This window comes from Diadema antillarum, unplaced genomic scaffold (genome assembly GCF_040938485.1).
Source record: "Diadema antillarum isolate AM-2024a unplaced genomic scaffold, OU_Dant_1.0 seq00000474_RagTag, whole genome shotgun sequence".
NCBI lineage: Eukaryota > Metazoa > Echinodermata > Echinoidea > Diadematoida > Diadematidae > Diadema > Diadema antillarum.
Window position 1 is genome coordinate 600,236 of NW_027271441.1, and position 26,049 is coordinate 626,284.

General features: G+C 39.9%; 1 protein-coding gene across 1 annotated transcript; it reads left to right on the forward strand.

Moving 5' to 3' along the window:
- The first annotated feature begins 3,204 nt into the window (after positions 1-3,204).
- On the forward strand, positions 3,205-25,806 carry LOC139733407 (retinol dehydrogenase 16-like). Its single transcript, XM_071644234.1, has 5 exons — positions 3,205-3,981; positions 21,333-21,545; positions 22,672-22,854; positions 24,388-24,525; positions 24,899-25,806. Exons 1-5 carry the CDS (start codon positions 3,717-3,719, stop codon positions 25,351-25,353), a joined length of 1,254 nt encoding a protein of 417 aa, XP_071500335.1. The 5' UTR covers positions 3,205-3,716; the 3' UTR covers positions 25,354-25,806.
- The last annotated feature ends 243 nt before the right edge of the window (positions 25,807-26,049 follow it).

A 26,049-nucleotide genomic window follows, 5' to 3' on the forward strand; every position in this document is an offset into this window, starting at 1 on the left:
ACCCCCAAACAAACAAACAAACAAACAGACAAAACATTTGCTGCATCAAATTTTCCTCAAGCTCCTCCATAGGAAACACTGCAACACTAAAATAGAGAAATCTCCCTTTACTTCGGAATTACGGCTGAAGAACACACTGTGCTATTTTGTACGATGATCGCCACGAACTAGGGGGTCGCCGTGATGGTGAAGCGAGCGAGCCGCCGGTGAAAAAAAAATAACAAAACAAAACAAAAACATACATCTAGCGTGATCGATTGACCGATCGACCGATCGATTTCACTCGGCAGACACAAAGGGAGCGTAATTGCGCTAGTTAATGAGACAATAGGTCAGCGGCACTCAACCCTGGCGTCTGGTCCATGCTGGATTTTTCTTCTCACCGTATTATAATCATAGCCACTGACTGAAAGCCCTTCAGTGAGATGCATGCTCACGTGTATCAACTTGTTGAATTTAGAAATCATCCTAGTTTGTGGCTCTTCTATACACCTGATTTCTCCGGGGATTTCACCCATATTTATTTATACGCCAGTCAGTCAATCATGCCTTTCGTCACTTAGTGATCGAGCGAAGGAGAAATGTCCAGCGTTGGTCCCATTTTAAAACTTGTTGTTTTCCTCTCAGTAAGCTGTTTTAAACTACTCGAAGTAATCAGCGTGGAGTTTTGATTCGCGCTTTGTAATCACCACAATATTCCTTTTACATGATTTTTATCATTTTTTGTATCTTTTTTCTACGAAGTTTTCCTTATTTCAACGCCTTTTTCCCCCACAAACACGAAACTTAGCAGCATCATGGTAAAACTTCAAGTGATTTCGATTTTTTCGGGTGTAAAATTCTAACAATGTATCAATAAAAAGGCCTTCTAAAATCACAACAAAAATTAGAAAGAGATTTCAATCAATTTGTTACGTAGCTGTAAAAGACAACGGAGGGGTCACCGACATTAGGGTTGTTTTAAAATGAAAGTCATCTTATCTATAAATGCTTCACTTTTTAATTATACGAGAGTATGAAGTGTAAAGTCATGATCATATACCTGTTATCTATCTATTATAATAAGAGGTTTAAGCGTTTAGTTTTCTTTTTAACTATAGGCCTACTGATATAGGCTGGAGCACTATATTATTTTCTATATAATCTAATGAAAATCATTGTGTCAGGGCCATCTAGACACATCATCCATATATATAGAGGCCTCACGCTCCTAATTCAACTCGCGCATTGCCTACAGGGAAGGCAGTACAAAGATGAGGTAATGTTATTTTCTACAAAAAAAAAAGTCATTAAAAATCAGTCAAGTGGAAACTTGCCACCTGTGGTGGTGTTTGACATTGCTTGAGGACATGAGCTTCTGCAGGCTATGAAGAATTTTGAATGAATCAGGGGTTTTGTATTTTTAATGAATTTTTATTGATATATGAGGTAATTTGCTATTTTTATAGTTTTTGAGAGTGACTGGATGACTAGTCTCGTATGGAGGCTCTTAACTTTTTTTAGAGTTGGAAAACATCCCAAAATATGTTGCTTGCTTGAAAGCAGAGAAAATTTCCCTTCATCTGCTTCAATTAAAAAAAATTCTATGATTCGATTGATTTTTTTTTAATGATTATGGAATATACTGCATTTAACACAGGATTATGGGAGCCCGGAAAAGGAGCGTGAGGCCTAGATGTCACACAGCGTGTTCTGAAATAGCGCCCTCTTTTATAATACTTTATGTGTGTGTGTGCGTGTGTGTGTGTGTGCGTGTGTGTGTGTGTGTGTGTGTGTATGTTTGTGTGTGTGTGTGTGTGTGTGTGTGTGTGTGTGTGTGTGTGTGTGTGTGTGGTTTATGTGTTCATGTATATACGTGTGTGTGTGTCAACGTAATGGCGTCACTGGTGTTTAAATACCCAGAAGTAGGCGTATATACCCCACCGGAAGAAGATAGCACAATATTGTATGGAAAGTGTTTGGCGCCAAGAAACTATCACATCCCAATAGTGTTTTCTCATTGATCGCAAAGTTTGTCTATTTTTCCATTGAATACCCGGTATCAAACGATCAATTGTCAACATACTTAGATGAATGGCGTTGTCTCAAACACAATCCACTTCCGGAAGTAACTTTAACTTGCCCGTCAGAAATTTGCGGTTAGCTCACACAAAAAACCCTCATCATCAAACCTGTAGCGTAGTCACTCTGTTTGGTATACAGAGGCTCTGTTTTCTTTTTTGTTGTATTTGCGCCATGTTTTCCCATTTCTCATATCAAAGTGATCTTATAAGAACTCGTGTATGAACATTGACACGTTGTTTCCTGCTTTAGAATAAAAATAGTTTTTTTTTTGTATATACAACTTAAAAAGAAATTAAGTAGAAAAAGAGCATAGGGATCCTATACAAAATTATAGAGCAGCTGTGTGTGTAGAATTACGATGGCTGAAGTGACGCGCTGTGAAACAACTGTTATTATGGTATCGTTATTGCAATGTATTGTCCATGAAGCTATACAGAATTGAATTTGATATTTCGTTTGAACACGCGTCATTAAAATCAAACAAACATGCACATTATACACATAGTAACTAGAAAATAGTAAAAGGAGCTACAGGATTGTCAGCCCCAGCACTTACGGCAAAAAAAAAAACAAAAACAAAAACAAACAACAAACAAGCAAACAGCAAAAAACAAAGAAAAAGGACAAAAAAAACCCCAACAACAAATAAAACGACCCCCCCCCCCAAAAAAAAAAATAACCATGACTTGCTGATGGTTCCGCCCAACATCCGTCCAGTCGAAGGAATGTATAATGTGTGTGTTGTTTATGTGTGTGTGTGGGGGGGGGGGGGTCCAACACAAACACTACCCCCCCCCCCCCAATGTCGGAGTGAATGAATGATTGATAATTTGGGGGTCTAGGTTTACGAGCCTACGTCGGATCTGATCTGTTCCTCTACGCGCAGACGTCTGAAGTTCATTGTGTTCTGACGATCGTAACCTTGCACGCTCTCAATCGACTCACAGATTCTTCACACACGTATAGGACGGCGCGCGCTTATCGCCGCGTGTTACATCGGCATATTCTATCTCCGCACGACTGACGATTCCTTTTTCGAGAAAATGTAATTCCGCCTGAACGATCGTCTGCAAAGAACGTGGCACGGAGTGCGTGACGGCGCAGTTGAAATCCCCTGCGCCTGAAGCGACGTGGGAGAAAGTCAAGAAAAGAAGAAAAGACGCTGGAGTCTAGGTTATTACCATCCGTCGCCCTCCAGCGTATATCCTGTATCGCTTCAAGAAAACAGACTGGGGATAATATTGCGGGGATAAGAAATGCTAATGTCACAGTGCTTTCGCCCTCGTGTTTTGTTTAGCACACGGTGACGACCCCAGAATACATCCAACCTTGTGGAGCGGGGGAAGCCGTCTACGCATTATGCACTGACTCGCATGCGGGGGATGTCGCCTTACACGTCGTGCATAGATATCGGTCTCGGACACTTTACGCTGTTGGTAGTAGGTTGAAGTGGCAGCCGGTCTGCCTTCAGGAGGAAAACAAACTCTGTACTACCGGAGCTAGTGCATGGTTTTGCGGAAGTTTCCGCGATTGAGCGCACATCGAGGAATATTGACCGCGTGCAAATATATTGAACGCAATACACCCTGTATCTGCAGTCTGCCTATCTTGTCTTTTGAAGTATTTTGGATGCCAGTACAGAGTAATACAAGATGATTCCAATGAAACTGTTCTGCTACTCAGCCATAACGCTATGCTTCAACGGCGCCGTCCTACGCCGCTACTTGCGGGAGGAGCTAATGCTGGCGTTCCCATACACGTTCTTTATTCTGCTGCCCACAATCGCCCAGCCGCTCTGCCAACTGTTTTTGGGCGGATTTTGCGGGGTCACTGTTTTTGCCATCGCGTGCTACTACTTATACAGGAACTTGCCTCAGCAGTGTCTAGAAGCCAGAGGCAAGGTGGTATTCATTACAGGTAAGTCAGTGGCCGCGAGTTCATCGGTGACTGCACTAGATAGATATGGAGTATAGGCAAGTTGAAGCCATATACGTGTGTGTGGCCAATACACCCAGCTGGGGAGCTGGAATGTATTTGATATGCCTCAACAAACATGGACACTGGTAGTTCGGCTAATACACTCAATATATAATACGTGCAGTATATTAGTTCATGATGCTTCGCATTGTGCGAGCTTCACAGAAAAAAGAAGAAAAAGAAAGAAGAAAACCTTCCTACGTCGAAGACATGGTTTCATTGATTGTCAATGCATCTCTACAACGCTAGGTGCAGTGGTTAAGGAAGTGAGGATTTCACACAGGAATTAGGCGAGGCGTTAATCGAGATATGAACAAGCCAATGATTTCAAGTTGCAAAAAGACTGAAAGCATAGAACGTGCATGAATAGGGTCTCACATGCATGCCGTTTCAGATTTGCGACCTGGAGCAGCTATATAGCAGATGCTGCACTCATCAACCGCCCTTCTGTCATTCACCGCAGTAGTGGGGAACAAGGTTCAAGTTATATCATTGATATGGGTATCCGGCATAACCCTGCGCCCATCAAAATTAATATACCGATACAGCGGGTAAATTTGGGCTTTTATGTTCCTGAAAATGTTATCAGCTATTATACCTTGGTTATTTGATGGTAAGGAAATCTGACATTTGCTATGAAATAATTGTTTCAATAAGATATTAAAGTATTCCTTGAAGTAGTTCGTTCAAGTCACAACCAAATTAATGAAAAGGGACATCGTATTGCGGGAAATATCATCCGTATCTGTTTAAAACTGAAAAAAAAAACCCACTCCTACTATGTCTCAGTAAAAGAACTCCCTTTGTCGATTTCTATGTCACTTCCTCTTGATTGGGACACTAGTCTTCGTTTAAAAGAATCATAATTATCCCCTTTCATGAAGTTTTGTTATATGATGCTATTAATTTTGATAGTTATCGCAATGTGTTATGCTGTAAGCTTTATCATAATACAATGTAGATACTGTGTTGAGTGCGTTTTGTGGTCTCCTCTTTCTTTCTTTCTTTCTTTCTTTCTTTCTTTCCCGAGTTGTATTTACTGTCACGCTGTTGCAAAGCTTGCTGACACATTTCTAACCTACATCGGAAGACGAAACAAAGTGAAAAACGTATGAGTGATCTTACAGGGTTTGTCCTACCTGCAAATATTTTGCACTGTATTTTTGAGTTGGCATTCGTCAATCAGAGCTCCGTCCATAGAGTAAATGTCTCTGATCTGCTGGTAGAGCGAACAAACACATAATTATGTCTTTATACACAATATATATGCCTGCATATACAATTGGATTTCATATGTGAAAAGGAAATTTATGAACGAAACATACATGATATGTACGCATATATTTGCGTCATATTACATTATGTTGCATATAGAGGCTTATATTATATACAATATGAACATAAAATTGATATATCGGTATATATTTTCTGAATTTAATGTACCGATTTGTAAACCAACTCCGAAATTCTCCCCTATCTTGACTGGGGAAATTACAAACGACATCTGCGACGAGACAAATCATCTTCATATTGCTTATCATTTGTTATCTTTTTAAAACTGTTATAACAGACATAGCAATTGCATCATTTTCTTATAATGCAATAGGGATGAAAACTGCCTAAGCAAAGCGCTGTAAATCAGTCAGTCGATCGCTGAAGACAATTTGAGACAAAGAAAAGGATTTCTATAGTTTTACATCGCCATCAAATTCGTTATAGTAACCAAATTGCATGACGTGATGTAAATTGATATGATTCTAGGTCGTTTGCTTTTTGTTGACCTGTCAACCCCACTTATAGTAATTATAATTTCATTTACATCAGTGAAACATATTGAAAAGCATTGAATGAATAGGTAGCCGCACATAGATAGAAAGACGGGACTTCATTTCAAAAGATATGACGGTGCTCTTTACATCCGCCTTACAGTTCAATGGAGACCCCTCCCCCCCCCCCCCCCCCCCCAACAAAGCATAACAGCAAATGAAAACGAAAGCTCGGAATCTCGGGAAGGCGTGCATGTGTGTGTCTGTGTGTCTGTGTGTGTGTGCACATAAAAATAGGCTAGTGGTATACTAGTACTCGATATCATTCTGACAGCCTGGCTTTGGTAGCTTATGAACAAAGGCTTCTCCATGACGTATCGCCGTGGTTCATGGTAAGCTGAGAGCTAATACTGCTCCGAGCTTTTGTACTACACCGGCGCGTGGCAATTTCGCCTTTTGATCAATTTACGCTCGATTTATAGAGTTGATCTTAGGGAAAACGATCACCCTTAATTCAATTGTCACTTCCTAAACATTTAGTGCAGGGTAGCGTTAAAGTGTGTTAGGGGTCATGAGAACTTCTCCATAGTCCCAGCGGTGCTATTTTCGTCAACCCTTATTGCTCTGAATTTATTCACTCTTTCTTTTTCCTTGATTATAATACAGCCATGGGTCCTCGATGACTTGTGTGTAAAGGAATGCGTATCTGATGTAAAGGGAGTCAGTCGCTGTCTTGTTTAGCATTAATGTTGGTGTTTGTATAGGTTTTCATATAGGCCTGCAATACAACCCGCATGCATGCTTTTAGTATTAGTCATTGTCCACACGATAAGTCATCTCACAAATGGATTAACCAGTCATTCCTTGAAGACATATACTTGAATGCACTCAGCCACCAATTCAGAAGTCCGGTAATGGGATGCCAACTATAGATCCGTATAGATTCATCTGTATTCATCTTTATGTTGATATCCTTGTGTGTGTGTGTGTGTGTGTGTGTGTGTGTGCGTTTGTGTGTGTGTTCGTGTGTGCGTGTGCGTGTGTTTGTCTTCCCGTTTTCACGTTGACATTTAATGCCTTATAAGGTCGGGAAATATTATGCATCTTTGATTCCTGAGCATTAAACCCTTCTCTGCAAAATGCCACCATGTTATTTCTCTTTTTTAATGTTTTTTTTATTTCTATACACATTTTCGCCATACAACACGGGGATCTTATGGATAGTTACTGACACAATTATACCTGAAGAATTTTCCTTGATGATATATGAAATGCGGTACCAATACCGTTGAAGACCCTGCTTTCATTAACCCTCCAGAAGCGTCTGCAATATTGTTGTAGTTGTGGTTGACAGCCAAGTCCTTCTTCATTATGCTGGAAAATTAAATCATTTTGAATTCTGCTTGTGTAATCTTTGTCCTACAGTAACTATGTCATCACGAATTTTTGTATTCTTATATCCAGGGTTGGCAGTACAGAAATGTAAGGATTCATAACTTTTGAACAGATTGGTGGAATTTTCTCATACTTTAATGCCGTTATAACTTTGAATTCAGTCAATCTAAGCAAAATAATATGTGGGTTTCACTCCCATTTAAACACCCACATGTTTACTCGAATTATAGGTCCGGTCATACGGAAAACACCCAAACAAACAAACAACACACATACACACACACAGCAACAACAACCACGCACTGCAATACAGCAGCAACAGCAGCAACAACAGCAGCAGCAACAACGACAATATTCACCATCGAGCAGGTTCCAAACGTGACGGGATTGCAAGCTTCAATGCTGCTGTAAATCTGATTATTTCTATTTAAGTTTTAATGTAGCAATAAACCTCTCGCTGTTATTGTCTGCGCCTATAATAGAATGCTGCCCTTTTTATTTCGACCACCTCAACGAGTCGCCTCCTGAATGAAGTCACGTGATTCGATGTTATTCGCATCGCTCTGCATGCTAGTAATGCCTCAAGAATCCATTTAATGGAGTTCTATTGTCCCCCAGCAGCTATCCTGTATATGGCCAGCATGCTCTTGATTATGTTCTGGTTACCCCCCTTTTTCATTCTCTCATACCATACACTACTTGGGTGACATTTGGCGCTTTTTATAGTGTATAGATCTACCCCCCCCCAAAAAAAAAAAAAAAAACAAAAAACAAACCCACGAAACCAACAAACAAACAACAAACAAAAAAGAAACAAACAAACAAACACACACACACACACACACACACCCACACACAAACCCCCCACAAAATGCACCGTGCCTCGAATGTGCCGTGAACAGAGTACAAAGTAAAATTCCATATAGTTAAATATGCACGTGAGTCGAACTGACATGAAGTCAAGTGTTTGGCAAAGTACACATTGAAATGTTCGCTTTATATCCTTCAGCAAGCGGTAGGACATATAGTTCTACTGCATATTGCTTCTGAAACCGTGCTGATAAATATCTTGCTAACACCAATACGAAATGTCGCGAACGGTGACTGGAGGTGTTTTACTTTCACATAACACGTTAAATTACGCAATTTCGGGTTCTTGCGGCGCTCACAATTAATATTCTTTTCTGGAATTCCCCGAAGGATGATCTGTAAGGTGCTCTTCGATAAGCCTTGAATCAATCCACAAGAATTATCTGCAACAAGATTGGAGCACGAACTCTATCAGATAAGTTCGTTTATACCTTCCCGTAATATATTTCCTATTCGATGATATTGCGGATATTGTCACTCTCAAATGCCAATTCGGAACGGACGAAATGTGCATGGTTACTGAGAGGAGCTTTTATAGAAGGGATATTCCATGCATACACTGCAAAAAGTCCGGTGTTAAATAGTGAACACCGAGCTGGTGTTAAATTTTCGGTGCTCATTTATGGTGTTAAATTAACACCTCCGGGTGTCACTTCCAAATTTTAAACTGTTTTTTGAAGAGTTTCTTCGTAACTGCACTTTTTGTTGATTTTTAATTTAAACAAGACGATCAAGAATTTTACATTAAAATACTAGATTTTGAAAAAATGTGAAAATAAATTTACGCCAAAGTAATACCAGCTGGTGTGGTCTCTTATTGAAGCTGGACGGGTGGTAAACCATTGATATTAACACCAACAAAATCACCAAATCAACACCATGTGGTGTCATTTTTGAATTAACACCAGTGTTGTCAAATTAACACCATCACGAAGTGTCAGGTGAACACTTTTCAACACCATCACAGTGCATTTTTTAACACCTGTGGGTGTGGTCCTTTATTGAAGTTTGATCGGTGTTAGATTTAACACCCGTGGTGTTAAATCTAACACCGATGTTTTTACAGTGTACTTCTACCTTACAGATAGACCAGCATGTAGGACGGTTTGCATTTGAAGTGTCAAAGCTTTGTGCAAGCTTATATGCACTATTACATAAAATGATATAGAGTGTTAGGGTGTGATAATAGATATACTATTATAGTAGGTTATACTCAGTATGCCGTCTCCTGCATGCAGCGGCGTCTTTAATCATGTAATACGTTAATGGGAAAAAGAAAAAAAAATGATTGTATGATAGACCCGCCTCCTCAAATATACGATTGGGAGCATCCTATTTTGCCCCCTCCCCCGTCGCTATTGTAATGCATCAACCTTCTGCCAGTAGATATTCATAATGATAACATCATATAGACGTGTGTTGCAAACTACATGTACACTGCCGTACTTAATATTCAGCCTTGACATCAGTCCAGTAATTCATAAGTTCATAAAAAAAGGGGGGGGGGGGGAGGAAGAAGATTGATTCGACAGACCATTCGTATTTACTCAATAATATTATCATAAATATTTTGTTTATGAATCATGTGACTTTAAATCGGCCAAATCAACTCTGCCGTATTTTGACGGCGGAGAAATCACAGAACATAATTATGTAATATCAAGGAACATAAAGAATGATACTGTTATTTCTACGTAAGTGCAGTAAACAGATAGTCGAAATTAAGATAACTCATCCAGATGGTATTATGGATAAAGTCGAAACAGAAACTTCTCGATAGACTTAGTCAGCGGTATCAATGTTATTACACATGTGATGGTGCAGGATATGACACCAATGCTACGTGTGTGTGTGTGTGTGTGTGTGTGTGTGTGTGTGTGTGTGTGTGTGTGTGTATGTGTTTGATTAAAGGGGTGATTTAGTTGATTTGGTTGAGATGGGGAATCAGATGTAAAATTTTTGCAAAAAATAATCTGAACCACTCATGTGAAATAAGAAAGTGTATGTAATATGTTATAATCTCTCTCTCTCTCTCTCTCTCTCTATCTATCTATCTATCTATCTATCTATATATATATATATATATATATATATATATATATATATATAATTATATACTTGATAAAAATCGGCTTTGAAATAGCATAGATATCCAAAAACAAAGCAAAACAAAGTAGTCCTTATGTGAGGTGGGTCCCACCTTTTATTAAGGCCTGTTTGTTTTTGACATCTCAGCCATTTCAAAACAGAGTTTCATCCAATAAACATTTAATTCATCTTAGAATTGTATGTTCATTAACATTTCATAAATGGTTTCTAATGTATCATTTTTCAAAAGGTTAAGACCTAAATCCCCATCTGAACTAAAACTACACCGTCCCTTTAATTAAGGACGGCGTATAGCTATTCGCCTTCAGGTGGAAAAGGGTATTAATGGTAATAGGTCGCACTGCCAGTTATAACACGTTAAACAAGACTATAGTGATATTGACGTAATGGAATCCTGGTCATTGTTTTAACCCCATCTGTGCCAATAAGTCAAAATGTGCACAAATTTGACATAGATGCCTTTATGGAAAGGTAATTATGTGGTACGCAGGTGGTTGATGTATTTTGTTTGTTCTTGTGAGACTTTGTGTAGGACAGCCGAAAGTAAAACAGGTTGAGTATGATATGAAGGGTTTAATGGCAAAACGAGCTAACTCCACTCTTGTCAATTTGAGATATTTGCGATTAAACCTCCGAAAAACAAGAAATAAGTGAATATTGAATAGTTGTAATCACATCTTCTTTATTTTACCACGTAACGTATTAGCGGAAAGATTTCATTTTGCTCTATATGTGATGATGGACTCACTCCATCATGTTTTAGAATAAGACTTTACCCATTTTGCCGTCAAACGCTTTATAACGAATACATTGTATTTCTCATTACTCTGCACATTTTAGCTGCTGATAGCCTTCGAAATGTGAAAAGCAGTTTACACGTGGTATACCGTTACACTCTTCTGCTCAGCTGAACAAGGGCTGCCGTGAACTATACAATGTGGATATGTCGCTATCGCTTTTCTCCCATCGTCGGGAAAATTTGAGCAGAACAATTTGAACTGGCTTGTCGTATGTAATTGTGTCTAAATGCAGGGGATGCTTACACTGCATTTTTGGCTCTGAACAGATGGGGTGATGGGAGTATGCACGATATCACTCACATCTTACTCTCTGAGACTCAAACCTGGGACCCTTCTATCGTGTCAATTGCAATGCATGGCAGACACACGACCAACCGAGCATATAGCTTGCCACCCGATGTGATGAAATCAATTATCTGATGAATTTCGAAATGTATATGACATGGAAAGGCGACTCTTATACTTATTAATGCTTTGCGAAAACGCGAAAAAAAAATAAAATGGGTCACGGCCAGTGTTTCATTAGCAATTGCAAATTCCTGGAATTGTCATCGTGTATATGTGTGTGTGTGTGTGTGTGTGTGTGTGTGTGTGTGTGTGTGTGTGTGTGTGTGTGTGTGTGTGTGTGTGTGTGTGTGTGTGTGTGCCTGTGTTTCTGACCTTCTAGTGAACATTCAGTAATCGACTTGAAGACCGTTCACATACATTATGGTCGCTGATGCGCATGTCCTGTATAACAACCGATTTCATTGATGATTGATTGTTCACTGAGCCAGTGCATCCGTTCATGATATACTCTATGTGGCTCGATCGGGGCTTAATTTGTCTGTAAAGGCCCGCACTCGGCTCCGACAAAGCCACCAAAACGAATTCCACGTTTGAATATGAATTTCAAAATGTTAATGTACTTGACGTCATGTTCTCATCTCATTATGTACGATGTTTTATTTCTTACCTTCGTGCATCGAAATAATGACATTTAGAGTATGCGTAAAGGTCATGGACCATAATTATTATGATAGTAAAAATTGATATGCGAGTGAGTGTGTCAATGTGTGCAAGCATGTACAGTCAGTATACGTGTCTGTTGGTGCTATTGAGCTGTTCCGTGTGTATGTTTGTGGCTTCTGTGTGTAGCTGTTCAGGCATGCCTGCAGGCATGATATACCGAGAGAGTGACTCGTTCGACGTGTGTTGGGCAATCCTGTAGTTTCCTTGAGGCGTGTGATTAGAACATGGCCATGTTGAATTAGCAGCTCATCCGAAGGATCATCGTCCGGAAGGTTCATGCTCACGTATGTTAAGGTCTTAAGACCGTAACACACGTAGCCCCTTCGTCTTAGCCTTTCGACAAGGCCCAGAGTGTCCGAGTTTGGTATCTAGTACTGCGGTTTCCCATCGAGTATGCGCAAATTTTCCCCGACAAGGAGGTAGGGCCTACAAGGCCAGGTGAGCTCGCCTATTACTTTCTTGATTGACCGACGTCCGGGGTGCGTGTTTTTTTTAGACGGCACAGATTGGGGAAACTAAAAATCTATCGGGGACCCTATCCCTAAACCTAACCCTAATCCTAATCCTAACCCTAACCATCAAACCCTAACCCTAACCCTAACCCTAACCCTAACCCTAACCCCAACCCTAACCCTAACCCTAACCATAACCATAACCCAAAACCCTAACCCAACGTTTTTCCCATAGGTTTAACACGCGCCATGCCCCAATCTGTGCCGTCTTAAAAAAAAACGCGTCCGGGGTGTTGCGATTTTTTTTTCCGGGTCCGGGCTGCGCCGCCCATTCACCTATGTGTATTTGATGTACATGCAGATGATGGTGATGATCATTATTATTATTATTATTATTATTACTATTATTATTACTATTATTTATAGTGCGCTTTTCCCACAAGGCCCAAAGCGCTTACAATCAATTCAAAACATGTACGACAGTATATATAATTGGATAAATGTTATATATACAGCTACGAACTAGTTGCTACTGAAAAGATGTGTTTTCAAGGCTTTTTTGAACACACTGACTGATGGAGACTGTCTAACGGTAAGTGGTAAATTGTTCCAGTGCTTTGAAGCAGACACAGTAAATGTCCTATCACCGGCTAAGGTGCGAGTAACAGAGTATGTGAGACGAAGCGGATCACTAGATGACCTCAAATTTCTAGTAGGTGTATATAAAGTCAAACAGGCGTCTAAATATTTCGGAGCTTAATCGTTAAGGATTTTATAAACAAACAAAACTAATTTGAAAATTATCCGTTGCTTCAAAGGAAGCCAGTGCAACGACTTCAGAAGTGGCTGAGATGGGTAGTCCCTAGAAACCTGAAACACTAATCGGGCTGCCCAATTTTGAAGTCGCTGCACACGATCCAGTTGAGTTGAAGGAATGGAAGAGAGAAGCCCGTTACAATAATCTATACGGGATAGAACTAAAGAACGCACTGCGTTATGACATGCAGATTGATCAATAAATCTCCTAATCCTAGCAATATTTCTTAAATAAAACGTAACAGTACTACAAATTTGAGAAATATGTTGAGACATTGACATTCGACAATCAAAAATAACACCAAGATTTCTTATTGTTTCTGAGGGGCTAATTAGTGTGCAACCAACATTGAGCTGAATGTTTGAAAGACCGCGCAGATTGTGGGCTGAAGCTGCCACAAAAAACTCAGTCTTCGAATCATTCAGTTTCAACTTATTTGCTACCATCCATTTCTTAATATCTGAAATACACATTTCAAGTTTAGTGATGGCATTAAAAGAAGCTCCTGGAGTCTTCGGGTCATAAGAAATATATAACTGTATATCATCAGCATAAAGATGATAATTAACATCATAATGTTGGGCTATCTCGCCAACTGGAAGAGTATAAATTGAGTATCCTATGGGTCCTACTATTGATCCCTGGGGAAGTCCAAACTCTAACACAGTGGGGTTTGACAAATTACCGGCAATGTCAACTTGAGAAGACCATCCCAAAAGGTATGACTGAAACCAGGACAAAACTGTTGACCTAACACCTGTTCGTTTATATAAACGGGAAAGAAAAATTTGATGATCAATCGTGTCAAATGCGGCTGACAGATCTAAAAGAACAGCAAAAACAACCTTGTTTGAATCAATGGCAAACATAATATCATTTTTCACTTTTACTAAAGCTGACTCAGTACTGTGCAGAGACCTGTAAGCAGATTGAAAAGAATCAAAAAGATTGTTAGACTCAATGTGATGAACTAACTGTTTACAAACTGCTTTCTCAATAAGTTTACCTAGAAATGTTAAATTTGACACTGGTCTATAATTCTTAAATTCGTTTTGGTCCAGGCTGGGTTTCTTCAAAAGTGGTTTTACTATTGCCGAGTGTGCTGCTTTGGGAAAAACACCTGTGGAAAGAGATTGATTGACTATGTTTGTAAGCAATGGTAATACATGATTGAGGTTCTCTTTCAGGAGCCATGTTGGAATGGGATCAAGTTGACAAGATTTAGTAGCAGATGACATAATGATTCTGGATAAATCTGATTGTGTAAGCAACTGAAAATTCTCAAAAAGAGGAATATTTACGTTTACAGTATCACAAAATTGGTTTACAGTGATTCTGTTGCACGCATCTACTTCATCTCTAATTTTTCTTATCTTTCCGACAAAAAACAAAGAAAATTGATTCGCTAATATGGATGCAGAATCATACAAGGGGAGATAACTTGCTTTCTTATTCAAAAGTGAGTGGATAATGCGATATACCTCCTTGACAGTGCATGAACTCAACTTGTCTTTCAAAAATTTCTCTTTAGAGACATTAATAACCCGACATACATCTTTATTTGCTGCAATGAACAGTTTACGATCTGAATCAAGTCTTGTTTTCCGCCATTTTCGTTCTGCTTTACGACGAAGTTGGCGAGCTACAAGTGTGGACTCATTAAACCAAGGCATACGTGATTTCAAAGGGCGAGATTTTGTCTCAGATGGAGCATAGGTATCGAGTACCTTAGTAACTCCAGAAACATACCAATCAAACAAGGACTCGCTATCTAATCCTGCGGGTTGAGACGACACTAATTCCTGCAAAGCATTAGCAAATTGAACTTTATCAATTTTGCGATAATTGCGTAATGAAGAAGTAATAGAAATTAACTCTGATTTCTGTTTAGCCAGTGAGAAACGGATCATATGATGATCAGAGATACATGTTTCAAATGTATTACAATCTGATATTACTAAATCATCTCGGGTAAAAACTAAATCTAAGGTGTGACCCAGATTATGAGTTGGACCTTGGACGTGTTGGATAAGCCCAGCAGATGCTGTACTATTATTCATATGAAGCACATCGCTTTTAAACATGTCTTCCCAATGGATATTAAAGTCTCCTAATAACACCAATTTCCCCGGATACAAGGATATCTCACTTACAAATTCATCAAATTCGTTCAGAAACTTAGAAGATGTGAGTCTATTTACTGAAGAGGGTGGTGGTCTATACACAATGAAAAAAATTGACCGAACATGACAAATCAGTAATGTGTGCCCACTCAAAAGTGGAAAAAGACAGAACAGAATTTTTCATCATCAACTTAAGAGTAGACTTGTACAATACACCAATTCCACCCCCACGTGTACTTGTATTTCGTGGTGAATTTATAAAAGAATACCCTCTAGGAGTCAACTCCCCAATTATCACATCATCCTGGGGGTTAAGCCACGTTTCTGTGATAAACATGATATCGAAGTCATGTTCGTGAACATATTCAGCAATGCATATTGTTTTGTTTCTAACAGAATGTACATTCCATAAACAGACATTACAATTGAACTCTACAAAAGAATTACTTAAATTTGGCACGACTTTAAGATTGTCGACGTTCATCCCTCTCAGTTTCTTGTAGGTCAGTTTCCTACATGATGAGGTGATCACTGGTATATGTGACAATGAAGGGGCACTTAGTCATGGTGTTGTGTTTGTGTGTGTGTGTGTGTGTGTGTGTGTGTGTGTGTGTGTGTGTGTGTGTGTGTGTGTGTGTGTGTGTGAGTGAGTTACTGTGACCCGCAGTTCTCACTTTCGCGAACTACATCACATTCTGTATAAGTCTCTAATGAATTTGGTGCTCGATGTTGGAATAAAAAAGAAATTAACGAACCTAAAGAGGAACTCGTCACCGACCAAAGCTTGTAAAAAGGCTATCGTCACCTCTAATTGTCGACCGTTGTTAGAATTGGCCTTGTTAGTGACGCCCGACAGCTGTGTGTCTTCCGTCAATATCATTACGATGCTTCAGATCTCATTGAGAAAAGGTTGCGTCTCCATTGACCAGGCATGTGTACATTCGACCAGACTGCAGGCTCGGCAGTCGAATCTTCATTACAAGTACAGCACGACACCATGAATAATTAGTCTTCCTTCTACGCCTTTTCAAACATTTATTATTAACTCTGACCATCGTTTATATTGACTAGTGAAGACAACAGCGTTGTAAAAACGGTGAGTGATTTTTAACTAGAATAGAGCAAAACATGTGATCATTATTTTGCATAATGTTCGTAATGCAAAGAAAAAAAAGAAGACCAATTGAGATTATAAGGAAAGCGGAAAATGAGAAAGAAGCAAAAATCAAATACAATTGTCATTACATGATAATGTCTGGTGTCAGGTTATCTGGATCCCGCGAATTTTAATGTCTGCCAGTGGCGCCGTTACCGCGCATCGCCATGGTAACTACTATTTACGGGCTGGAAAACACACTAACATTTACAGCATCGTACTGTTATATGCAAAGCCAGGACGAGACTGAAATTACGTCAGCACATGAACATGCCACTGTCAATATGACCTTGTCAATATAGGCGATTAGTTGAATGTTCAAGGGATTACCAAATCCAACGTCAAATAAAGGAGTGCCTGGAAAAAGACTAGTTGTATAAGCTCCATGAGATTATGCAAAGCCGCGACGAGACAGTAACATGAACACATCACCATGCGGGCATAGTTGGCATTCACAACATTTACCATTTGAAGCCCAATTACAATAAAATTCCATTGTCATCACGGCGCCGCTAAAAATAATGTTCGAGCACGATTCTTGTAATCCCATGTAGGGATATGTAGGGATACTATATACACGTTTTGCTGTCTGCTATAATCGTACGCGGTTATTTCGAATCTTTGTTCCACTGTTTTGCAAGATGATCTTTAACGTTGTTTCATAAAGAGTTGCTTCCATTTCGTTACCTCAGACAGATCTGTATTGCTCTCCCAACACTTGACTTCAATTTACTGACTTCTGCAAGTCCATTAGAGCATGGTCCATGATTAGAGTTCGCGTATCGTACGTAGTTAAATTAGACTACTCGCGTGCTTACTAGTCTATGATCTAATTATGAAGAACGTTTTTCATTCATGATCACGGCTGTCTTTCAAGACTAGGTATTTGTCACGTCTTTGCCCCTTCTCCCGCGTTCCTTGCTTATTACTCTCATTCTCTTGTCGTGATTATGCGAGCGATGTACAGTAGTTGGCCGTTTGACATTTCACGCGCGGCGTACACCGTTCTCTTCGTGCGCCGAACTGGCGGGTCCACATTATTCATGCCATACGGCGTGAAAGTCATCCCTGACTTCTTTCTACTTACACAGCTCTTTGGCTGGGCCGACGTTCACCTTTTTGCAAATGCACGACTTGCATGAGCCGGAACGCTCGTCGGCCAAGCAAATACAATCGGCATAATGATGTAAAGGCACGGAGCTTTGAAACAACAATGACCTTAGTGTCTTCCGTGTCCTCAGGGTACAGGTTGCATGAGACGTGTAGGCTGATTCAATGGATTATTGATACAAAAAAATTATAAGAAGCACCGAAGAAAGTCGCTACATTTCGATCAACTTGAAAAATATTTATAGGTATGCTTGTTTTGTATGATATTTACGTGCTAATTCAAAGTTAAGAGACTTTGATTTGCATCACGTCCGTTTTTGTATCACACTATGATGTGATTCTTGCCTCAAGACACTTCTGTAGGGTTTCGAAGAAAAATAATGACAAGTTATGTCCGCTGGAGTTACACAATTTGGTACAATGGTAGTGCGACTCTTCGTTGCATTAAGACTTAATGCCTACCCACAACTAGCAATGAAAGCTATAAAAGTTGAACGAAAGCTATGTAGAGCTCTCAACATGTGAGCGATCTATGAGCGATATTGTTATAACATATACGCAATACCAAATTGAATGTCTTTATTATACAAAAATAAAAAAAAAACATTTCGTGGAATTTAATTGGATAATGTTGCACAATATAACCACGCAATTTTATTCCTGGTAGTGCAGTCATTTTTTTTTTTTTTTTTTTTTGCAAGAAGTTGTTTTCTTTGGGAGTCGCAGACTGTAATTTTCAGGCTGCAGTCACACCATCAGTCGAGGGCCGACGGGGAATCAGTTCCCTTGTCGACCGGCTTTTCGGCCGTATCAGCCACTCTTCGACGGCGTAGGGTTTCTCGTGCATTCGCTGGAGCGAAACGGAGAAGGCTCCCGTGTACATTACCATAGTCAATGCTCCCTCGCCTTTCCCCCTTTCTCTGCATTTATCCTGTTTGCTCGGTATGATACAATGTTTGCCTTCGCTGCCATCACTTCGACAACATTCGGTATGATGTCTGCGTTCTCGTAATCATAATCGGCAAAGCCAAATAGAAGTTTTGCCGAACAACACAGCGTTAAAGACAAAACAAAACAAAATAAAATAGTACAGATACAAAGAACCTGCAGTAACAACAAAGGACAAACAAACAAGTAAAAAAAAAATCGTCGCCGTCATCACCGCCAATGCGCTCGTAATAATCGGTATACCGTTCTCATTATAGTCGTCATCATTATCATCATCCCCCTCCTATTTATAACTGTTATTAATGTTGTCCTCATATGTGAGCTTTTTGCCATCACAATCCGGACAGTAACGATGGTAACATTCACTTTCACCACCATCCTGTTATCTTAATTGTTCTCTTGATTTTCACTATAGTGTGGAGATAATTATCATTATAATCGGTCTAATTGCATTGTCTGCTTGTTCAACTGTATATATCTATCTACCTTTCCATCTATCTATCTATCTATCTATCTATTTATTTATTTATTTATTTATCTATCTATCTATCTATCTATCTATCTATCTATCTATCTATATATCTATCTATCTATCTATCTATCTGTCTAAAAGTCAACTCTCTTGGCACACTTTGTTTGTCTTCCATTATTTGACCCGTTTTCTTTCAATGTCTGCAAACCTGACCGCCCCCTCCCGATTTTGTCCCAGCATGTGCTAGCCCGGTAGCTGAGAAGAACCGTCTGTTATACACCGTTACCCTTCTACACTCCTCTACCACTTCGTGTATTCTCCTCATAATAATATGTAACACAGCGGCACTTTTGCCCCCCCCCCCCCCCCCCCCCCGGTGCCAATTAGCGATGCCTCGGTATAGTTTGCGTAGGACAGGGTTTTAACGCCGTTACGAGAATAGACATCGCATCGCCATCCCGGACGGTAGATTCGACAGGGATGACGCCATCTGTGACGTAGTTTAGTGGACAGATTTCCATTTTGAGACGAAAAGCGAAGGGCAAAGGTGCGCGAAGCAGGACGGCGATGACAAAATAATGACGTCAAGTTTGGACTTTTACAATATCGAATCGAACATACAGAGTGTTTTCCGCTCTTGTCGTTTTCCCCTTTCCCCTTTTACTGTTGTTTCTACCGCCAATTCCATATTATATGTCCATGATATACAACTAATAAGACACACAAAACACAACAAAAACAAAAAAAGGAAACAAGTTAATACCCTCAGAGTGATCTTCTATAGCACACACACACACACACACACACACACACACACACACACACAAGGTTTCACCTCTTCAAAATATTCTCTTTTACTGATTCTTACAGTGGGATGTGTATTTTCGCAAAAATATGTTCCTTACATTTGAAAATAGTGTGATAAGACGCGACCGAGAAGTCGTGATGATTAGAAGATAAAATGGAAATGTTGCCAGTGAAAATTTTGCTGTGCGCATCAGTTGTTTTGTATAATAGTAACTTTGTTGCTTTTCGTATTGTTTTTACAAACATTACGTCGGATTTGATATTTCAGACATGAAAATAATGTCAAATAATTTTCCCTCCTGCAATGGGTCCGTAAGATTCCCTTCAGACCCTTTGAAAAGTCAAAATAATGTGCCAGTAAGAATTGGACTGCAGAGTGAATAGATAAATGTACACATGTATATATGTATTTTTTCTTTGCGAAAATGATCTGTAGATTTAGCTCCGTGCATTTATTCCAATGCATTGTTTGCTTTTTGTTCTTTGTCACTTCCAGTCATAAAACAATTCCTTTTATTTTCCGAGAGCAGCCCTGACATTACCAGGTCAATGACCCTTTCATTCTTTCATTCATTCTTTCATTTATTTTGCAAAATATAAAACAATATACAACTTACAGGTCATTACAAAGAAACAAATGCATGTCAGTTATGTTCTTGTGGCTGGAGCCCTCAAACAAAAAAGGTAGAATACATCACAGTCAACCAACAATTGTTGTGACATCAACAGAAGATTACTTAGTAGTCCAAATTGAAATAACACATAATATGTACTTAAATCATCTGTTATCAAAACAAGGACATACCTTAGCTTAATTTGTTGGTAGACACGCACACACACACACACAAACACACACACACAAACACACACTCACACACACACGCACACACACACACACACACGCACACATAAGTGTACAGAGAGTAAAAGACGAGAGAAAGAAAGGTAGAGGAAGAAAGGAAGTCTAGTCAGTCATGGATACCTTCTGTCTAAATACACTCTGTTTAGAACTTTAAACCTAGAAAATGTAGTGCTAAGTTTAAGGTCACCATCAACAGAATTCCATTCCTTGACACCTGTAAAACGTATGGATTGCAATCTTAGAGATGAATAAGTCAAAAGTTTACGAAAATCGTAGCGTTCCCGGGTGGGATATGAGTGGAATGAGGAATTCATCTGGAACATGTTGCTGAATATGCTTTAATTTGCTTCTTCTACCCTTATATACCCTTGCTTCTTCTTCCACACTTTCAGTCTATAATGTCAAGATTTTTGTACGTATTGCATATTTTTGTGTTATATTGCATATGTCTTGGACTTTGTATGCCTTTCATGCTTTGTTAGAATTAGTTTTACTCAATTTGTGAAAGTAACCTGAAATGAATTTAAATGTAATGAATGATACGATTATACATAATTATTCTCCTTTCTAAATTTCTACTCGCTGCTGTGTAGGTTGTGAACATGGCTTGGCCCACGCCGCAGCCCGCCACCTTGATTCACTGGGGTTCCACGTCTATGCGGCTTTCCTCACAGAAGACGCCAAAGCCGAGAAGGAACTCGCCCAAGCTTGCTCCGACAGACTGGTGACCCTTTCTCTGGACCCGAGCGACGACAATCGCGTCACCAGTACCGTAGAAGAATTGAGAGAAAGACTCAATGGGAAAGGTGATTATCACATCCATAAAAGAGCTTTATCAATACGTGTTGCGGATTGTGACGTCATTGGCAGTTTCCGTTTCTTTTAAGTTACGGTGTGGGTCACATTGTATGGTTAAGAAAGACAAGAAAACTTGAATGTATAGCAGAGGCTATACGTACAATGGACAAGTTAGGAAGCTTATCATCCGATCGATACAGCTTGGATGCTTATACAGTAGGTCCTAAATGCGTTGTTCGAGATGCTAATATATTATGTATTAATTCTCTGTATCGCCAATACCTGGAGCGGTACCTTGCGGCGAGCATCGCTTAAGATGCATTATGGAATAGCTCAGGGGACAAACTTGCACCCGGTTTGGGCTGCATAATGCACTCGGGTCACGTTCCGTCTTCATCCAGGGGTATTTTTTTTTTTTGTCGAAGATTTCTTTGCTTTCGATCATGTCACCATGCAGGCACATTGAAGCCTTGCAGTAGTGAACCATGACTCTGGAATAGTGACCGCAAATCAGAAAAATTGTTGAAGTTTCAAACTCTAGTTTTAGCTGAATTCTAACCGAAGAAAAAGTAGCAACGAAAGAAAAGCAAAAGAAGATTGCATTGAATCGCATGGGAGCTGTTTTAAGAGACACGCGCAAACCAACCAGAAGCGACAATGCTCTCGAGGAATCCCACAGTGCATCTGTGACAAGGCAGCGTGCGCATTTTGATTGAATTGATTTATTCTATGGTCTCTTTTGTTTTCTGTCCTTTAGTTTTTTTCTCCCTCTCTTGTATCACTTTCTTGTTTCTTCGTTCATTTAAGCGTGTATACAGTTAAAGGGGATGGCTAGTAACTGATCATTGGGAATCCATTAGCACGCCTATACAGTGACGGGGCGATCGGGAAACATTAAACGGCACATTCCTTGAATAATTATGAGACCATTCTGAAGCAAATGATTTTCACACAATAGATATATTATATACTCTTAAATGAATCCCACAAGGATGGGAAAAATCATCCCCCAACATTCCCACTGATTCCCACTGATCAGTTACTCAGTACTAGCCATCCCCTTCAAACGTTTGTGTTGATGTGCGTATGTGAACGTGAGGAATCACATCTTATTCATCATCTGCTTGCTTGCAGAACTATGGGGTCTAGTGAACGGAGTGTCGGTCTGTTACTACGCAGAATCGGAAATCATGTCGCCTGACCTCTACCGGAAATTATGGACTGTCAATGTCGAAGGTCAAATACGCGTGACCCGCGCATTACTTCCGCTCATTCGGAGGTCACGTGGTCGCATCGTGAACATCACTGGTATATCAGGTGAGTGTAGATGGTTAAAAACTTTGCACCTGCGTTTTTCTTCCGATACTGGTGAAAGGTCATTTTCAATGCCTTAAAGGGATTGTATAGTTTTGGTTTAGACCTAATTTCAGGTTTCTAACATTTTTTGGTGAGACAATGAGAAACCTCTTATGAAATGTGAAAGAGCATGTAATTATCTGAGGAATTCAATGTTTATTTGATGAAAATTGGTTTTGGAATGGCTGAGATATCCAAAAATGAGCGATTCTTCTAAAGTGTGGGACCCACATTTTATTGCGATCGCTTTGTTTTACTTTGTTTTTGAATGTTTCAGTCATTCCAAACCCGATTTTCATCAAAATTTGAATTCCTCTTAAAATGGTATGCTCTGTACTATATCATAAGTGTTTTCTTGGTATCTTGCAAAAAGTTAAAAGCCCAATTCTCATCTCCACCAATACTGTACCATCCCTTTAATTGGGTATGAAAAGCCGTGCTTGTATACATTGTTTGGCTGACAAGGAAAATGAAAGCTATTAATATTTTGCATTTTTAATCACTCTTCCTGTCAGCCTGATAGAATTGTCGCGTCTTACGAAATCTGTAAGAATCGGTTGAATCACGATGCCATGCAGGTAAATGAGAGGTTTGTAATAACCTCAAAGATATTTCTCCCCGAATAGAGGGAAATATACAATATATCTGAACAAGGTCACTCCATCTCCTAGTCAGAACGCTTCTGTGAAATGTGTCTATTTAGCAAAGGAAACTCTCATGAACTTGAGGTCAATGAGATAGTTGGTGTAATAAATCAGTGAAATTTCCTTGAAAATCATTCGGTTGATCGATATAACGGACTATTTGAGTTTAAGAAATTAATACCCTTTGATTATGATTTCGTTTCGGCACTCATAAACATTTATAGCTGCAGGACAAAACATTTAGGTCTGTTTGCAATGTGTTTACCACTTTAAGCAACCTGGCTCATTACTTTTTTATTCTTCGTTTGGTGCACACTTGTTGACGAGAACAATGTATCCTTCAACTTCACACCAGGAGCGCCTGCGCACCGTGTTAGTGATAGGCATTGGGGAGAGAGTATAATCTTGCTCAGTAACACATTTCAGATAGTTATGAAATGGCTAAAAAACGTGAACTTATTATACTACCGAAAGCACAATATTGTACAGCCCAGCAGACCAGAACAACTCCACAAATTCACCTTGATATAGCCACCAATACTCTTCTCTTTTCTTCCTTCAGGACTAAAAGGTTGTATGTATGCTTGTCCTTTTCGCATGGCACTTGATGTTAGTATAGACAGATGCAAGGTTTCCTATTCACTTGTAAATGAAATAATTATTCTCACATTCTCCTTCTTCTGGCTCATGATCAATGTCCATTAAAGGGTCAATGAGTCTAGCTCCGTATATGACTTTCACACCTTATACCACACTTCAACGCAGCATTACTTCACACTTTATGCCTAATATTGTTTTAACCATCTATGATAACGAGAATCTCTCGTTTGATTTCGACGACCCCCAACAGATCGACTTCCGGCTCCGGGTTTCTCCGCGTTCTGTGCAACCAAGGCGGCGCTGCTGATGTATAGCGATGTGCTGCGGCTGGAGCTCGTTAAGTGGGCCGTCCGCGTTTCGGTGATTGAACCATCGGAGTACCGGGCGTGTGAGTAGACAATACAACGAATGACCTGATAGTTTAGAGCCATTGAGTCCACCAGAGGTAACGCTTTATCAAAGGATTTTCTTCTTCACAAACACTTGACAAACTGAAATAAAACGAATAAGAAAAAAAATGATTTGAAACAATGTCGTTGGAAAAATGACATTGAAGTAAGGGAAAGCTCTCACTCGTTTTTAATGATGTGCCCGGTTAAAATTATTTCTCTCTGAGAAAATGTCAAACATTGACAATAAACTTCATAAGCACAGGACGTACTATGTTTTCAGGTGTGCCGGGATAGTAACCTGTACAGTTATTTCATTGATTGTTGTGATACACGGTGACTCTTTCTTGTGCTTTATCTTTCTTTCAGCAGCTTTTAACAAGGAGGGAAGATTGAAGAAGGCATTTCTACAGATGAAGTATGAGTTGAACAACCTCGTGGCACGTGACTACGGGGAGCAATATTTCGCAGATGCCTTGGCAACGGTAGAGCGGGAGGACGGCACGGATTTCAGCCCCGACCAATCAGCGCCGTGCAGGGCCGTCGAGCACGCGCTGTTAGCGAAGAACCCCCACGAACACTACGCTTGCGACAAGACGTCATTCGTGCTGGGACTGCTGACAAGCCACGCCCCCACCTTCGTCACGGACACCGTGGCGAAGTTTTTGGCGGGAACGAGCATCTCGGCGAGGAGTCTTTCAATGTTGGCAGACGACTGCAAGTCAAAGCGCGCCGGGTTGGCAGACGACGCCGCGAACGAGAATTTCAACGTGATGTCAACGAAAGGGGCGAGTTCCACTAATGTACCCGATGTCCCTTCTGAGTAGAGAGAGAGAGAGAGAGAGAGAGGAAGAAGACAGGGAAAGAAAGACAGAAGGCCTTGTACTTTGTGACATAATTTTGTACCCCAAAAGGTGCGACCGCCGTCGTAACGCGTCGAAATGATACTCACGAAGGCTGTCTAAAAAGATGTACAGTCTGCAACGCTGATGCGTTTCGCATTCCTTTCATCATCATTAAGTTTGTATCAATCCCATGAGGGAGGACTCGAAAGGGATCAACCAAGCGTACACGATGTCGTCATTGATTGATTCGTTTCGGGCACACCGTGGATCGAAGCAATGTATCGTGTTCAGAAGAGTGATCACGGATTGACTCAGCATCCGTTCGTATAATGAAGCATACGATGTATACCCAGCATGTGCCTCCAAATACCCTGGGACTTCTGGAGCGTCGGGAGTATTGAAAAAAAAAATGAAACGATAAGCAGGCAGAAAAAACCCCAAACAAACATGAAATCCCCCGCAGCTGTAGCGTTACTTGTTTCTGCTTGTTGTAATTCCTAAGAAGTCTAGTTTTCAAACTTTAGTTCTAAGTCCACTTCGACATTGAGTGGAGCTGTATAAACTTCATAACTCAATTAATTTCCGTGTGTGTCACATTTGTTACATGTCAGACCTCGTACACTCTGTATCAATCGCGTGTACATTTTAAATCAATGGATTCAAAGAATGAATGAAAAT

Excerpts from the sequence above, each read along its gene's own strand:
- LOC139733407 (XM_071644234.1), top strand. The coding sequence starts at position 3,717 with ATGATTCCAATGAAACTGTTCTGCTACTCAGCCATAACGCTATGCTTC. Across the intron at positions 3,982-21,332 it reads CAAGGTGGTATTCATTACAG|GTTGTGAACATGGCTTGGCC; the intron begins GTAAGTCAGTGG and ends GCTGCTGTGTAG. Across the intron at positions 22,855-24,387 it reads GAACATCACTGGTATATCAG|ATCGACTTCCGGCTCCGGGT; the intron begins GTGAGTGTAGAT and ends GACCCCCAACAG.